The 15,881-nt window shown below is 38.9% G+C and overlaps 1 protein-coding gene across 6 annotated transcripts in view; it reads left to right on the forward strand.

Moving 5' to 3' along the window:
* CACNA1G (calcium voltage-gated channel subunit alpha1 G) overlaps positions 1 to 15,881 on the forward strand; it is a 341,842-nt gene that overhangs the window by 37,470 nt on the left and 288,491 nt on the right. For all 6 annotated transcript variants that reach the window (XM_073588056.1, XM_073588061.1, XM_073588058.1 and 3 more), the window contains exons 6-7: positions 3,362 to 3,454; positions 8,953 to 9,745. In XM_073588056.1, the coding sequence (XP_073444157.1) occupies positions 3,362 to 3,454; positions 8,953 to 9,745 (886 nt within the window). The remainder of the gene's footprint in view (positions 1 to 3,361; positions 3,455 to 8,952; positions 9,746 to 15,881) is intronic.

Consider the following 15,881-nt stretch of genomic DNA (forward strand, 5'->3'; position numbering starts at 1 on the left):
TATAAGGTAATCCCTCCCTAAAATTGGTCATTTGAGCTGGAGGTTTGATGCCAAAAGGACCCCAGATGCAGGACGACGTGTGGCCCCACCTCCCCACATGGTTAGCCTAAAGACCATTATGCAACTGTAAATGTTGATTTTCTAAGTTAATCCCATTTATTTTTTATTTGCATTGTACATACCTAATGTCTCAACTTTGTAACATCTTTTATCTGTGTAATCACTGCCCCCCTTTTGGGGAATAAATTATAACTATTAGTCTGTCTTCATGCTCTAAAAATGAACACATGCCTTTAAGATAATTGCTACTGAATTCGGTTGGCTTTGAACCCCTTTATTAAGTTCATAACTTAATCAGAGAAACTCTGGAGCTGGTGGCGGCAAAGTGTGATCTGGACCCTGGGTACTGCTGAGAGTGATGGAAGGGATTTTATAAGCTAACTGGGTGGCTGCGGCCAGAGCAATTTATAATTCCCTCACTGCAGCGTGCAGGGTGGCCAGACCTCATTGAAGCAGCCGGCCGGTGACCAATTATCACAGATGTAGTTCCCTGATTGACCTGAGGGTAAGGGGGTGCCGGAGAGCTGCGAGTTCCAAAGTGAAGTATTGTGGGCAGTGGTGGGACAACCAAAATAACCCCCCCGGTGATAAATTGTTAAGGCAAGACTAGCTTGCTGTTTTTTTTATCACATGGTGTCAGCAGTGGGATAACTAAGATAAGCCCCTTGTGCCTGTGATAGCCGTGTGTCGGCAGTGCATCACATCCTTCCGTCCGTGACATACCGGTGTCAGCGGCAGGTCTGTGACATATTGGTGGCAGCGGTGGGATCGTGACAAAAAACAAAGAGAAAATGGACACCAGAGCTATGTAAAACATATAACAACTTTTATGACAGAATTTTATCACAGAATACAATAAAACCTCAATGAAGACAAAACAAAATGAAAAAACAAAAGAAAGCGACACCTAAGTGCCACGCCTAAGCAGGGAAGTAATAAGAATGGTCTACAAACACGCCTAGGTAAAATCTAAGATCGAATACTGGTATATGTAAATAATAGTAGTAAAGTCAAACTAAAAATTAGTCAAAATTAATCCTAAATGCTTATGAATGCTTATAAATAAGGTTTAGCATAAAGGGCAAAGTGCTGAAATTCCATAGCATATAAATAGCATTTAAATATAGGTAAAGTGACATTCAATAATGTAAAATAAACGTGTAAATAAAGAAAATGGTTTTGACTCACAACATTACACTAGGTAGACCAAATAGATATAAAGTGCTGAGGCATAAATAGACAAACAAGACAGACCTGCAGTAGACTTGGGAAAAGAAAGCCTGAATAAATGTACAAATTTCCTAACAAACAGGCAATCCCCACATATATTCAGGCTGGCTAGCAGCCGCAAATCATGCAGCTACAGCGTCACAAACTAAATCTCCGAGAACACCCAAAATACTCGGAGACCACCCGAGCATGCTCGGGAAATCTCGAGTAACGAGTAGACTCGCTCATCACTAATCCAGATCTAAATCCTATTGATCACCTGTGGAGAGATCTTAAAATTGCTGTTGGGAGAAGGCATCCAAGCATGAGAGACCTGGAGCAGTTTGCAAAAGAGTGATCCAAAATCCCAGTTGAGAGGTGAAAGCTTGTTGATGGTAATAGTAAGCAATTGATTGCAGTTATTTATTCCAAAGGCTGTGAAGTTAAATATTAAGTTGAGGATGTCAACAATTTTGTCCAGCCCATTTTGGGGGTTTTGTGTGACGTTATGTCTAATTGACCTTTTTTTCTTTGTTTTTTTGTGTGCTTAAATACACATAAAGGTAATTAACATATGTATAATAAAATGTGCAATTGCAATAATTTCCTGGGAGAAATACTTCTTTTTCTGGAACAATTTCAAGGGTGCCAACACTTTTGGACATGTCTCTATATAATATACTCAAAGATTTTAGCTGAAGAACAAAACAGGTCTCTGGAAACCCATCAAAATCTCTGGGTCAGAAATAATATTTTCAATTTAATAATGATGTTTAGCATCAATATATTGTGGCGTTAAAAAGACTATGAAGCTTCTTACTAATTTGTATTCCTATATAGTATATTCAGTTACTAAAGTTATACACCCACTGATAAAGGAAGGTCTGTTACATCCTTACAATAACAAAATGGGTCAAAACTCATATTGCAAATCATAATCTCAATACTTGTTCATTACCAAACTAAAAGCACAGTGGGATCAAAAGATCATGGGAATCCATTAAAAAAATAGGACAGTGCTATTGATCAGATGGTCCATAAGGATCAGTGTTACATAGAGACGACCTTTCACCAGGATAAAAAAAGCCAATTTTTACTCCTTAAGTTTTTTAAAATCTGTCAGTTCCAGAGATATGGGCATTGTTATTTAGTGCTATGGGGGCATGTCTTTAGACTGCTTTGTGTAATTACTCTGCAAGTAACGCCTGTCATGGGAATCATACAGTATTGTTTTGTCATTGTATTGCTGTTCTTTCATTGCTATGCAATAAGCTTTATCCCTTTTAGAAGTTTGTCCTGTCTCTCTCCTTGTGTGTCTCCCCAGCTCTGATGTCAGTAACCCCTCCCTTCTTCCTCCTGTGCCAGTGTTGTCAGCCATATTCGTGTGAGCATCATCTCTATACACAGCTCTGGCTCAGAATAGTCTTTTTTACCTACTGTAATTCTGCATAACTACAAGAATTCAGCTTGAAAATAAACCTTCTTCTGGAATCTTCATACGTGCCTCAGCAGTCGAGTCAAGCTATCTGATGAGCTCTCTTTGTGTGAGTACTGGTACATAGAAACAAACAAGAATCAGTGTCTCAAGAACCCCACACTTAAAGTCTAGTGATGGAGTCAGAATAACACCCTCTTGTTATAGACCACAAAAGGTAGCATTAAATAAAAAGGCCCATCTCTCTAGAACTGTATGGTGGATAAATTAAAAAAATAGAATATGAAGGAAGCAGCAGGAATATAATAAGAGGAAAAACCTCTTTTGAAACAGTGACCATTTCTGTTTATGCATTTAGTATTCATTGCAGTCCTTTATAGGGTACCTATTTTATAGGGTACTCATGGTTTCATCAACACCTTCAGGAAATGTCAGTTTTGATCAGAGAGAGTGTGGGTACTGAGAAACCCATCATTTGCTAAAACAAAGGGGTAGAACTGCTCAGCTGAGCATTTTTTGCCCTTTTATTCCTTTTTGGCACTGCTTAACATTCCCTGGAAAGCAGAGCAAGCAAAGTAGAGAGTCATGGAAAGTCAATATTCTTGTAATTCTGGTATCAAAGTATCTGTTATCATTATTTTTTTGTTTTTATTTCAGGTGATAACTCTAGAAGGTTGGGTAGACATCATGTATTTTGTCATGGATGCTCACTCATTTTACAACTTTATCTACTTTATTCTTCTTATTATAGTAAGTTTTTTCTTTGTTTTTATAAATTATTTGACAGTTTCTTTCACTAAATATCTCATAATAGGTTAGGAAATGTGTTTAGTGAGTGTTTTACACATTTTATCTTGGTTTGACAAACTTTTGTTCACACCAGGTTTGTGGTGCAAATTCAGTGTACGTGCCACAAAAATCTCCCTACATGAATAGCGGTGATACATGTATCAGTGTGCCATACAGTTTTGTGCATCATTTACAGACTCAACTAAAAAGCTATAGTCAACTATGTTTTTTGGCGCAGCGAAAAAAAAAAACTATACTGACCACTAACGAATGGTGTGGTATACCTGCACTTCCATGTGTCAATGGATTCTCTTTATCTGTTTTTAAAAGTTCTAGATTTTGATGATCTTGTCAAAGTTCCAAAATGTATTAAAATACACCTCATGAAATACAACCTTCACATTTTTTTATAACTTTGATTTCTTCGATACGTATGTGCATGAGGTTTTATCCAACTTGTTTAATCACTAAAAAAGTGATTAAACAAGTGAAAAAAAATTCAGAATATTTGTCCTTAAATATATGTTGTAAGCATTTAATAGCATAATTGCTTTATGTTTCCTCATTTCTATGAATCATCCAGTTATGATCTGTAATTAAGAAGGAGCCAGAGTTAAGATGATGATTTTTAACTTATTGCTATCAAATTCTGTGTGATCAAGCTCTATTTGTGTGTCCTTTTTACTTATATTTACCAATTATACTATTTTTATATATCAATCATGCACTCTATAAATGCGCATAGACATGGAATATATTGTTCTTCATCTAGTTGCATTGAGTATATTTCAAAAACTCATTAAGGTGGTCTACATAGTTTTGGAATTGAGGCATGTATTAATTTATTGCCCCTCAGTCTTTACTCTTCTTACATCATCTTAGGTCCTTGCCTTTTTTTAAAGGGGGTTTCCACTGTTATTTGACCCTTTTTCAAATGTTTTAACTTTTCTTAACACTCACTTTCCTAATATACTTGTCATTTGAATGGGCCAGCACTCCAAAGCATCAGCAGGATCCGTGCAGAGGAGAGTGAAGTCCGTGTCTGAGTGTGCTCAGACTCCTTTCACTTATTGAAAGGTAGCACCTATCAGTGACGTGCTCTTTTCATTGTGTCAGATTCCGGTTGCAAGATCGCAAGTAACAGGCCGGAAACAGTGGCGGGGCTTGCATAGAGATGTGCTTAAAGTAGCAACGCAGGCAATAAAAGTACATAAGAAAACTAATTGTTAGGAAGAGTTAGGACATATGAAAAGGGGTCATATAGTCGTTGAAGAACCCTTTAAAATTTTCCTGTTAGTCCTAATCAAAACATACTCCATAAAGATTTGTCCTTGCTTACATTTTCTCTTCGATCAACATATCCCAGGATGTTTCAGGCAAATTACCAACTTCAAAAATCAAAACGACTTCATGATACTAAATTATAAGATACGTGTGTGTCTATGCTTGTTCACACCGTGATTGTGATGTGAATTGGAGCCTGTCAAAGGTTTTGATAGCATGTTCTTATATTGTATTGGGTTCCTTAAGTCTGAACTTTTAGTCCTTAACCAAATTCAAGAAAATGTTAGGGTGAGCATATTTGAATTTACTTAACATGGTCAGAATGCAGAGCTGAAGGACTTTTCACCACATTTTTCAAGTTGAACTAGACATACAGTGTAATAGTGGTTGCACAAGCAGAATAAAACATTGTTTGCTTTTCATTTCACCTCTCCGTTGCGGAGATATTAGCAGTCAAAGTATTTGGCACCAATGGGTTAAAGGGAATCTGTCAGCAGGGTTTTAGCTACCCCATCTGAGAGTAGTATAATGTAGGAAAAGAGACCCTGAGTCCAACAATATATCACTTAGATTACTTGGTGCAGGGGTTCTGACACCTGATTGGTTTTAGATTTAGCAAAGCAGCTGAGCAGAGAAAGCTAACCCCACCCACACCAGGTTCTGTATATATAATGTCAGTGAGCTGATTATCACAGAAAGGGGCGGAATCGGACTTGGGCTCACATACTACTGTGTCTGAGCAATGATCATGGCAAGAAACAATCAGATGGCGCTTGATAAGAGAGGCATCGCTGAAATCTGTGTTTTAACCCCTACAGCATGCTTTCTTCAGATTGCATAGCAAAAACCCACTGACAGAGTCCCTTTAACTTTTGTTAAGTCTAAATGGGTGTTCCCAAATAGCAACTGATACAGGGAGAACTAAACGCCCCCTGGTAAAATATCTAATAACACCCACTTGGGCTTAACTAAAGTTAACTCAATGGTTGTCAAATACTTTGACTGCTAATATCTACACAATGGGGAGGCAAAATGAAAACTTCTGTGTCGTTCTGATAGGATATGTGCACACAGCTGTCAGGAACACTGCACTGCACTTGCTTATTGAGCCAGTGCGTGTGTCCTGAGTAGAACAAACTATGCTAAAAGATACCTGTGGAGCTGGGCATCAGCGGTGGAGATGCATGCTTCAGGCAAACAGGACCTGAAGCACGTGACTGCCAAGGGGCGGAGCCGGCTGCAGGTCTCCCAGAGGGAGCAGGAGCAGAGAGAGATGCCGGCCAGAAATAAAGATCCTACCAGCAGGTATAGCACAAACAGAAGCGCCGATGAGCACTAGACAGGAGGGATGTCAGGGACAGGCTAAGGATCAAACCATATGGACAGCAGAAGTACCAGGGGCGTAGACAGGAGAATCACCAGAGACATAGCTGAAGTCAGAAACCAGGAAAATAGACAAACAGTACCGAATCAGCAGGCAGAATGGATAGTCAGGACTTAGCAAGAGATCAGTAAACCAGAATGGGCAATAGACGGTACAGAAACAGCAGGCAGGCGCACAAAAGGGACAGACCGGGTCAGAAGCCAAGATATCAAACACAGAAGCATGCACACTGCACAAGGCACAAACGCACAGGGGTCACTTACACTAAGCCGAGGGCAAATGTATAGCTGACAGAGAACCCTGGTAAAGAGTGAGTATAAATGCCCCTTCCAGATCCAGAAAGAGGCCACGAACACTTAACCATGTGAGTGCAGGGCAAGAACCCTGTCCATACCATGACAACAGCATCTTTTTCAGGTATACCAGCGTTTTGCCTTGTGCAACTAATCTTATTCTTCCTAGACATGTATGAATAAATTGACAAATTGGTGTTACAAGTTGGGTGTGTGTCTACACAGTCTGACATTGTTCAATAAGTGCTTTAACTATTAGGATGGTAAAGACACACCCATATGACAAGGGATACAGTAACACCCAGTTGGAAATTTATTCAGAAATTCCTAACAGGAATAAGGGAGGAGTGAAAAATGCAAACAGCAGAGAAAAGTTGCTCCAGAATTGTTACATTACAAAGATTACAATTATTTACTAACACAGGCTTTTCAGGAGAGCTTTTCAGGTCTCCTATAGAAAATGGAAAATTTATTGTTTCATACCAATGAACCCATGAGCTTATGGACCCCCACAGAGAATATATTGTTACTATTTATCACTGTTTTTCAAGCAATAACCAAAGTCAAACTAGTTATGTGTGAGTTGGATGCATCCGCAATGCTCATACAGTATTCTATGCAAAATGTTTATTAGTACCTCTTTCCCTTTTCTCTACAAGAGATACTGGCCGGCAGCCACGACTGCTGTCCTAGCGGCACAATGAGTGGTTCTTCCTCTGCATTGTGTTTTTATGTGAATGCCCATGGTCATAACAAAAAGTATATTTCCAATCTAAAATGCAAACTAAAACAAATGTTTAAAGCTCTTAAATGTATGATAGGTTCACATCATATTTGGCATCAACTTCCAGCCTATACACTAACAAAGTCTTCCAATGTATCTAATATTCACACGATACCACAAGCACACATGCTACATAGAAAAATTGTACAAATGCAACCCAGCACTGTCATAGGCTATAAGTGCTTGACAATTAGGCCAACATTTTCTAGGTCTACAAAAAGATAATTATCTGCTACCATATGCCCCCCTCAGTATTAAAAAAGGTTTTATAGAGCAGATTGATATATATATATATATATAAATATATATATATATATAGATAGATATAGATATATATGTGTGTATATGTATATATATATATATATATATATATATACAGTATATATATATACTGTATATAATCGTAAATGTAAATTTCTGCTCATTCTTCAATTAGGAGTCCAGTAGGCGGTGATCTAACATCCTACTCTGTATGACTGAGCATAGTGAACTAACTTTCAGCGAGTAAGACCACCCACTGGACTCCTAAGCTCTAAAGTAAAACACTAGGGAGAACATAATGCAAATAGGGTCTTATCCAACATACAGTTATAATTTATAATCGGATTGTGCTAATCTCATCCATGATTTAAAAGCGTTTGTAAATCATTGTACAGCTGCTGCGGATTGACGGGTCGTCAAACTGATGAGAAAGAAGACAAGGCAAAAATTGTGGATAACTCTCGCGCTGTTGTGTATGGAAGACGTCAATACTCAGGAGTTGAATTCAAACATGCAGTTTTTATTCAATGCATTTCACAGTGTCAAGCACTTCTTCAGGAAATGACCCCATCATTTCCTGAAGAAGACGTGCTTGACACTTTGAAACGTGTTGAATAAAAACTGCATGTTTGAATTCAACTCCTGAGTATTGACGTCTTCCATATGCAAGAGTGAGGGAGGTAAGCTCTAAAGTAAAAGAGGTCATACATTTTTACTGGCTTTGTTTCTTATGTAAATAATTCTCCATCTGATCAGTTACACTTTATAAGTTTCTGCCCACGGACTGGTTAAAGGGAATCTGTCACAAAGTTTTTGCTACCTCAACTGAGAGCAGCATGATGTATGTAGAGATTCCAGCAATACTTACTGAGCTGGCTGCTGTCATTTTGATAAAATCCCTGTTTTCTCTGCTGCAGATCTAGCAGTTCTCTGAATGCTGAGCTCTGTGTAACCCCACCCACACCACTGATTGGAACCTTTCTGTCCACGTCCAGTGTACACCTTGTGACAGATTCCCTTTAACTATTTATTCTGTCTACCCTATCTCAATCATCATCTCTAACCTCTTGAATATACTGAATCAAATACAAGTCATTTCTGCTCCCTAATATTCTCATCTCTATCGTTAGATGCCACAAGGCTCTATACCAATAAGTTGCATCTAAATTTTTTTTTTACATAATCCAAATTATACAAGGAAATTTAGTGATGCAGACTCAGTCATGGTCAGATCATTCCTCGGGGAGACCTCTGAGATTATTTTGATTTACTTAGCCCAGTTTATCTAATGAATCAGGTAATAGAGTATGGAATGAGCTGTTCCCAAAAAATAGGTAAGACTACTTACTACTTATTGTAGCATATTAGAGTCGTAATTGTATATGTTGTGGATAGAAAGTAGTTCTCCATGATTTTCTTGTACTAATTACAGAACTGCTTTGAATTTCTTTAGATTGGATCATTTTTCATGATCAACCTATGTCTAGTGGTCATAGCTACTCAGTTTTCCGAAACTAAGCAGCGGGAAAGCCAACTTATGAAGGAACAGAGAGTCCGTTTTCTTTCCAATGCAAGCACATTGGCCAGCTTCTCTGAGCCTGGCAGTTGTTATGATGAGCTTCTCAAGTATTTGGTGTATGTGACCCGTAAGGCCAGTAAACAGATTGTCCAACTCTACAGAGCAGCAGTCTTTAAACTTGGTTTCACGTCTAGTCCTGCAGAGAAGAGCACCAATGAAAAACCAAATCGCAAACACAGAAGAAGGTCTTCAGTGCACCATCTAATCCATCACCATCACCATCATCACCATCATTATCACCTGGGAAACGGCAGCCTGAGAGCACCACAGGCCAGCCCGGAACTCAGCGAAGTGGAAACCAATTCTCCTCATAATGGAACCAGACTAATGCTATCGTTTTCTGGAGCTCCGACCTCCCCCATTGCTTCAGCCTCCAACACGCAATCCATTCACAGCATTTACCATGCCGATTGTCATCTAGAACCTGTGCATTGCGTGCCTGTCTTTGCCCAGCCTGGCACAGTTGTGGCAAGTTCTGATGTTCTCCAAACAAGTATTGTAGGAAATAAAAACTATCCTACCGTACACCCAAGTGTGTCACCAGAATTACAGAAGAAAACAGAACAAGGGGAAGTTTCAGAAAGCCTTGTGATCTCAAGTGACCCCAGCATTTACACTGGGCCAATGTACAGTTCAATGAACAGACTCCTAGAGACCCAGAGTACAGGTATGAGAACACATAATGACATTTTGGACAGTAAGAAGCATCTGTTATTTTAATGTATGGATTCTGGGTGTTTCACAGGTGTTGCCCTGCAAGAAAAAAATATATTTTTTTAAAAGGTCTCAGACTGGTAAAAAAAATTATTATTTATTATCCACGTCGATCAATTGGATCACCCGTTCTGAAACGTGTACCGTTCCTGCTAGTGACTACTTTCTGGTCCCATCTCAACATACAAGAAATACAAAGCTGATTCAGCCAATCACTAGCCACAGTGGTTACACATACCAGTCAGTCATTGGCTGAGCGGGTATTTCCTGCTATTTCAGGGCCAGGAAATAGAGAACAGGTCAAAACGGGAACTGTAGAGGGTAATTATCAATTCTTTATTATTTTTATTCCAGTGGGAGCCCTTTTAAAAATCATTTTTATTTGCTGGACAACCCTTTTTAGGAGTAACAGATGTTCCATTATTATTAATTATCTATATTGATTGTCCTTCTGTCTGTCTGATTGACGTCTCAGAATGTTCTGTGTACAAAAAATATTGGTAACTAGTGGATGATACTAAGCCTCACCTTAAAGGTGATTGGGTGCTTCTCTTGTTTAATGCTTGCCAGGTTGCCAAAGAGAGACCGTCATTTTCTGTCTCAGCCGGAATTAGTTAAACTTCACAAGCATGCAAGCAGGCGAGTGATTATTATTACATATATAATTTTATTCATAATTGGGCTAACTATTAAACTTCTCCTGTACCTTTAAAGGGGTTCTCCTGGAATAGAATATATATGTATAACTAAAGATTATGTCATTGTAAACAGATTCCTAAATACATTTAATTAGAAAATCACAATGGTTTTGTCTAGAGAGGTAAATACTATAGGATTAAAATGGCAGTCACCTTTTCACATTGGCCGAAACCTGTCCTAGAATGTTAGGACAGATGCCTGTGAGCATGTGCAGTTGGAAGCTCTGCCTTCCTTCATATACTATATATGAAGATGTCCTCTACTAATTCTGCTGGTGATACCAGAGGTGCTGAAGTAAGAAATGACAAGAACTTCTGAAGGCCCTGTCTTTCTGAACCATAGAGTCTAGATCACGAGAAGTAATTGTCTCCTTCTACTCCTCTTTGGTCAGACCTCATCTGGAATACTGTGACCACTTCTGGGCACCATATTTTATAAAATACATTGAAAAACTGATGCAAGTTCAAAGAAGAGCTACCAGGATGGTGAGCGGGCTGCAAAGTATGTCCTATTAGGAAAGGTTGCAGTATTTGGGAATGTTTAGCTTGCAAAAAATAAAGGAAGAAAAGACTTAATAGCTGTCTACCAATATCTGAACGGCTGTCTCACTGTAGCAGGATCATCCTTTTTCTCGTTTGTAGATGGAAAGCTATGGAATGACACTGAAAGGGAGAACATACAGATTAGTTACTAGAAAAATCTTTTTGACAGTGAGGGTGATCAATGAGTGGAACAGGCTGCCACGAGAGGTGGTGAGGGTGAGTTCTCCTTCAATGAAAGTCTTCAAACAGAGGCTGGACAGACATCTGTCTGAGATGATTTAGTGAACCTGTATTGAGCCTGGATTCACGATAACTCTGGAGGTCCCTTCCAAATCTAACATTCTGTGATTTTATGATTCTATGACTTTACATTGTATAGATTACCTCCAGATCAGAGCAGTGGACCTACCTACTGCACATGCTCAGAGGCATCTGTCCTAAAATTCTAGGACAGGTTTCTGGTAGTTCAACAAGATGGAGGCCATTTTAACTCTATAGTGATTTGCACCATAAACAAAACGATTTCTATTTGCTAATTAAATGTATTTAGGAAATCATTTAAAATGACATATCATTTAGTTTATTTTATTCCTATTCCTGGAGAACCCCTTTAAGCCAAGTAGCTTGTGGAAGACCCTCCACAATGGTTCTGCGACAGATATATGGATGCATGCATGCTTTGCTTTGGCATATAAATGTAAATAATTTATACTCTCACCAAATATGCAGTCAAGTGGGAATATAATTCAATACACGTTATAACAGCACTCTACCACAAATTATACCAAACTCACTACTGAAAGCATGGATTGAGATTCTCATAGATCTAAATAATTCATAGCCATATTCACAACAATACTTAAAGGGGATGCATCACCATGATCACCCCACTTAGGCTAGTTTCACACTTGCTTTTTTTTGCAGCGCGTTTTTCCCGCAAAAAAACGCATTGAAAAAACGCATACATAAGCATACAACTGCTGCGTTTTTTTCAAGCATTTTTATGAGCATGCATGAAAAAAACGCAGCGTTTTTATGCGTTTGTATGCGTTTTTAGCGCGTTTTTACCGCGTTTGCGTTTTTTCCAACATTTTTAGGTGGCCCCTCACACTACCCAAACCATGACTTTAATAACCCTAACCCTGACCCTAACCCTAACCCTAACCCTGACCCTAACCCTAACCCTAACCCTGACCCTAACCCTTAACCAAATCATACTTAACCCTAACCCAAACCCTAAACCCTAACTAACCCTAACCCTGACCCTAACCCTGACCCTAACCCTAACCCTGACCCTAACCCTAACCCTAACCCTAACCCTGACCCTAACCCTTAACCAAATCATACTTAACCCTAACCCAAACCCTAAACCCTAACTAACCCTAACCCTAACCCTGACCCTAACCCTTAACCAAACCATACTAAACCCTAACCCTGACCCAAAACCCAACCCTAACCCTGACCCTGACCCTAACCCTAACCCTAAACCCCCTTAACTAACCCTAACTCTAACTCAAACCCCTAAATTCCATGGTTAAAAAAAAAAAACGCATATGCAAAAAAACGCTTACATGAGCATGCCAGTGCGCACATATGCGCATCCATAGGCTATAATGGCCATTTTTAGCGCAAAACGTGCGCATATGTGCGCATGCGCTTTTTTGCAGGGCCAAAAAATGCAACATGATGCGTCTGGAAAATCCAATCGCACACCCCAAAAAAACGCAGCGCATGAAAATCGCATACATGCGCTTACAAGCGCGCAGGTATGCGCACCCATGTTAAAGATAGGGGAAAAAAACGCATGCGCAGGTTAGCGTTTTTTTCCAGCGCTAAAAAACGCAAATGTGAAACCAGCCTTAGACGCAGATTTGTTCATCACGTGGTCTCTATAGTATACAGTATATCCCCTTTCGATCTGTTTTGCCTCACATTGCCTCTGCAGTGGCCACTGCTGGAGAAAGGTAGTATTGCATGCTGGTCATTCGAATAAATGGTTAGCCAATGGCTATGTAATACATAGATAGGCTAAGTGCACCTAGCTTACTCTGCACGTTCCTAGAGGGAGTCTAAGGTAATTATTCAAAATATTTCATATAATCCATCTTATCCTAGTAATTAAGCCTCTTCCAACATACAGTCATATGTAAAAGTTTGGGCACCCCTATTAATGTTAACCTTTTTTCTTTATAACAATTTTGGTTTTTGCAACAGCTATTTCAGTTTCATATATCTAATAACTGATGGACTCAGTTATATTTCTGGATTCAAATGAGGTTTATTGTACTAACAGAAAATGTGCAATCTGCATTTAAACAAAATTTGACCGGTGCAAAAGTATGGGCACCCTTATCATTTTCTTGATTTGGACACTCCTAACTACTTTTTACTGACTTCCTGAAGCACTAAATTGGTTTTGTAACCTCATTGAGCTTTAAACTTCATAGCCAGGTGTATCAAATCATGAGAAAAGGTATTTAAGGTGGCCACTTGCAAGTAGTTCTCCTATTTGATTCTAATATGAAGAGTGGCATCATGGGCTCCTCAAAACAACTCTCAAATGATCTGAAAACAAAGATTATTCAACATAGCTTTTCAGGGGAAGGATACAAAAAGTTGTCTCAGAGATTTAACCTGTCAGTTTCCACTGTGAGGAACATAGTAAGGAAATGGAAGAACACAGGTACAGTTCTTGTTAAGCCCAGAAGTGGCAGGCCAAGAAAAATATCAGAAAGGCAGAGAAGAAGAATGGTGAGAACAGTCAAGGACAATCCACAGACCACCTCCAAAGACCTGCAGCATCATCTTGCTGCAGATGGTGTCACTGTGCATCGGTCAACAATACAGCGCATGCATAACGCCTTTTTGTATGACCAAACAACTCAATCTTTGTTTCATCAGTCCACAGGACCTTCTTCCAAAATGTAACTGGCTTGTCCACATGTGCTTTTGCAGACCTCAGGCGACGCTGTTTGTGGCGTGCTTGCAGAAACGGCTTCTTTCGCATCACTCTCCCATACAGCTTCTCCTTGTGCAAAGTGCGCTGTATTGTTGACCGATGCACAGTGACACCATCTGCAGCAAGATGATGCTGCAGGTCTTTGGAGGTGGTCTGTGGATTGTCCTTGACTGTTCTCACCATTCTTCTTCTCTGCCTTTCTGATATTTTTCTTGGCCTGCCACTTCTGGGCTTAACAAGAACTGTACCTGTGTTCTTCCATTTCCTTACTATGTTCCTCACAGTGGAAACTGACAGGTTAAATCTCTGAGACAACTTTTTGTATCCTTCCCCTGAAAAGCTATGTTGAATAATCTTTGTTTTCAGATCATTTGAGAGTTGTTTTGAGGAGCCCATGATGCCACTCTTCATAGGAGAATCAAATAGGAGAACTACTTGCAAGTGGCCACTTTAAATACCTTTTCTCATGATTTGATACACCTGGCTATGAAGTTCAAAGCTCAATGAGGTTACAAAACCAATTTAGTGCTTCAGGAAGTCAGTAAAAAGTAGTTAGGAGTGTTCAAATCAAGAAAATGATAGGGGTGCCCATACTTTTGCACCGGTCAAATTTTGTTTAAATGCAGATTGCACATTTTCTGTTAGTACAATAAACCTCATTTGAATCCAGAAATATAACTGAGTCCATCAGTTATTAGATATATGAAACTGAAATAGCTGTTGCAAAAACCAAAATTGTTATAAAGAAAAAAGGTTAACATTAATAGGGGTGCCCAAACTTTTACATATGACTGTATTTTAGTGGTAATTTATTTCAGTATTACAAATAGATTTTTTTAATCTTTGTAGATAATATATATTTTTGCACAGATCTTAGTGAAAATTGCAAGGTTTCTATTTTTAGTTTTAATACAGATAGTGATATGTAAAAAATATTACCGATTTTTAAAAAAATGCATTTAACATATAAAGCTGATTTAAACAAAAAATAATTTATGATAGCTTCCCATTAACTGAAAGAATGAAATATTAATCACAGTAATAAATAAATGTTGATCTATGGCAATTATAATTGTCAGCCTTATTAGATGTAAATATTAATAAATTTTAGTGGAGGAGATCTGTCAATAATCTTAATGTACTTCTTAAGCTTATTGTTTTACATTTTGCCAGCTACAAAGTCCTCAATAAGCCCTAGTTACAGAGGAAAAAAACATAATAGTAAAGGAAAAAAATTATCACTAGAGATCCATTACGATATCTTAATGCTAAATTATATTGAAAGAAAATAGGCAGGCATTAAGAGCTTTTAAGGCCTGGTCATTAATAAGCATCACACTATTGAGCAAAACAATAGCACTATAAAAGAGAAGTAAGCCAATACAAATTAAAGAAGAACTCCTCCTCCCATCAAAGTTTTTATCCTCTTAATATACTGCAGTCATCATATTATACAGCACGGTGTACTTACAATTGCTCAATTTACCTTTCTACCTGTAACGTCCGTCTGTTGCGAGTCTGAGCTGCAAGTAACACAGCACCCCGAGAAACCCCGAGACCCTTTACCCCCGTACAGGGATCTGGAATTACAGCGGAGCCCAAGGGGTAGCTGCCTATGAGAGCAGCGGACCGGAGCAGGACGGTTGCCAGTAAGAGACTAATAAACAAGACCGAAAGCATAGTCAGGAGTCAAAGTCAAAACCGGGCGAGCAGCAGAGATACAAAATCGGCAGGCTGTAGAAGGGTCGAAAAATCCAAGCTAAGGTCATAGTCAAAATAGCAATTAAACACTAGATCACTGGGGAAACCAAGACTATATCTGGCGGCCTGCAGGACAGGCTCCAAAGTATTTGAAGGACATGGCTACCTCTCATAGGCTCACAGCCTGA

Source organism: Dendrobates tinctorius, unplaced genomic scaffold (assembly GCF_039654945.1).
Source record: "Dendrobates tinctorius isolate UK_male_01 unplaced genomic scaffold, ASM3965494v1 ptg000103l, whole genome shotgun sequence".
Lineage (NCBI taxonomy): Eukaryota > Metazoa > Chordata > Amphibia > Anura > Dendrobatidae > Dendrobates > Dendrobates tinctorius.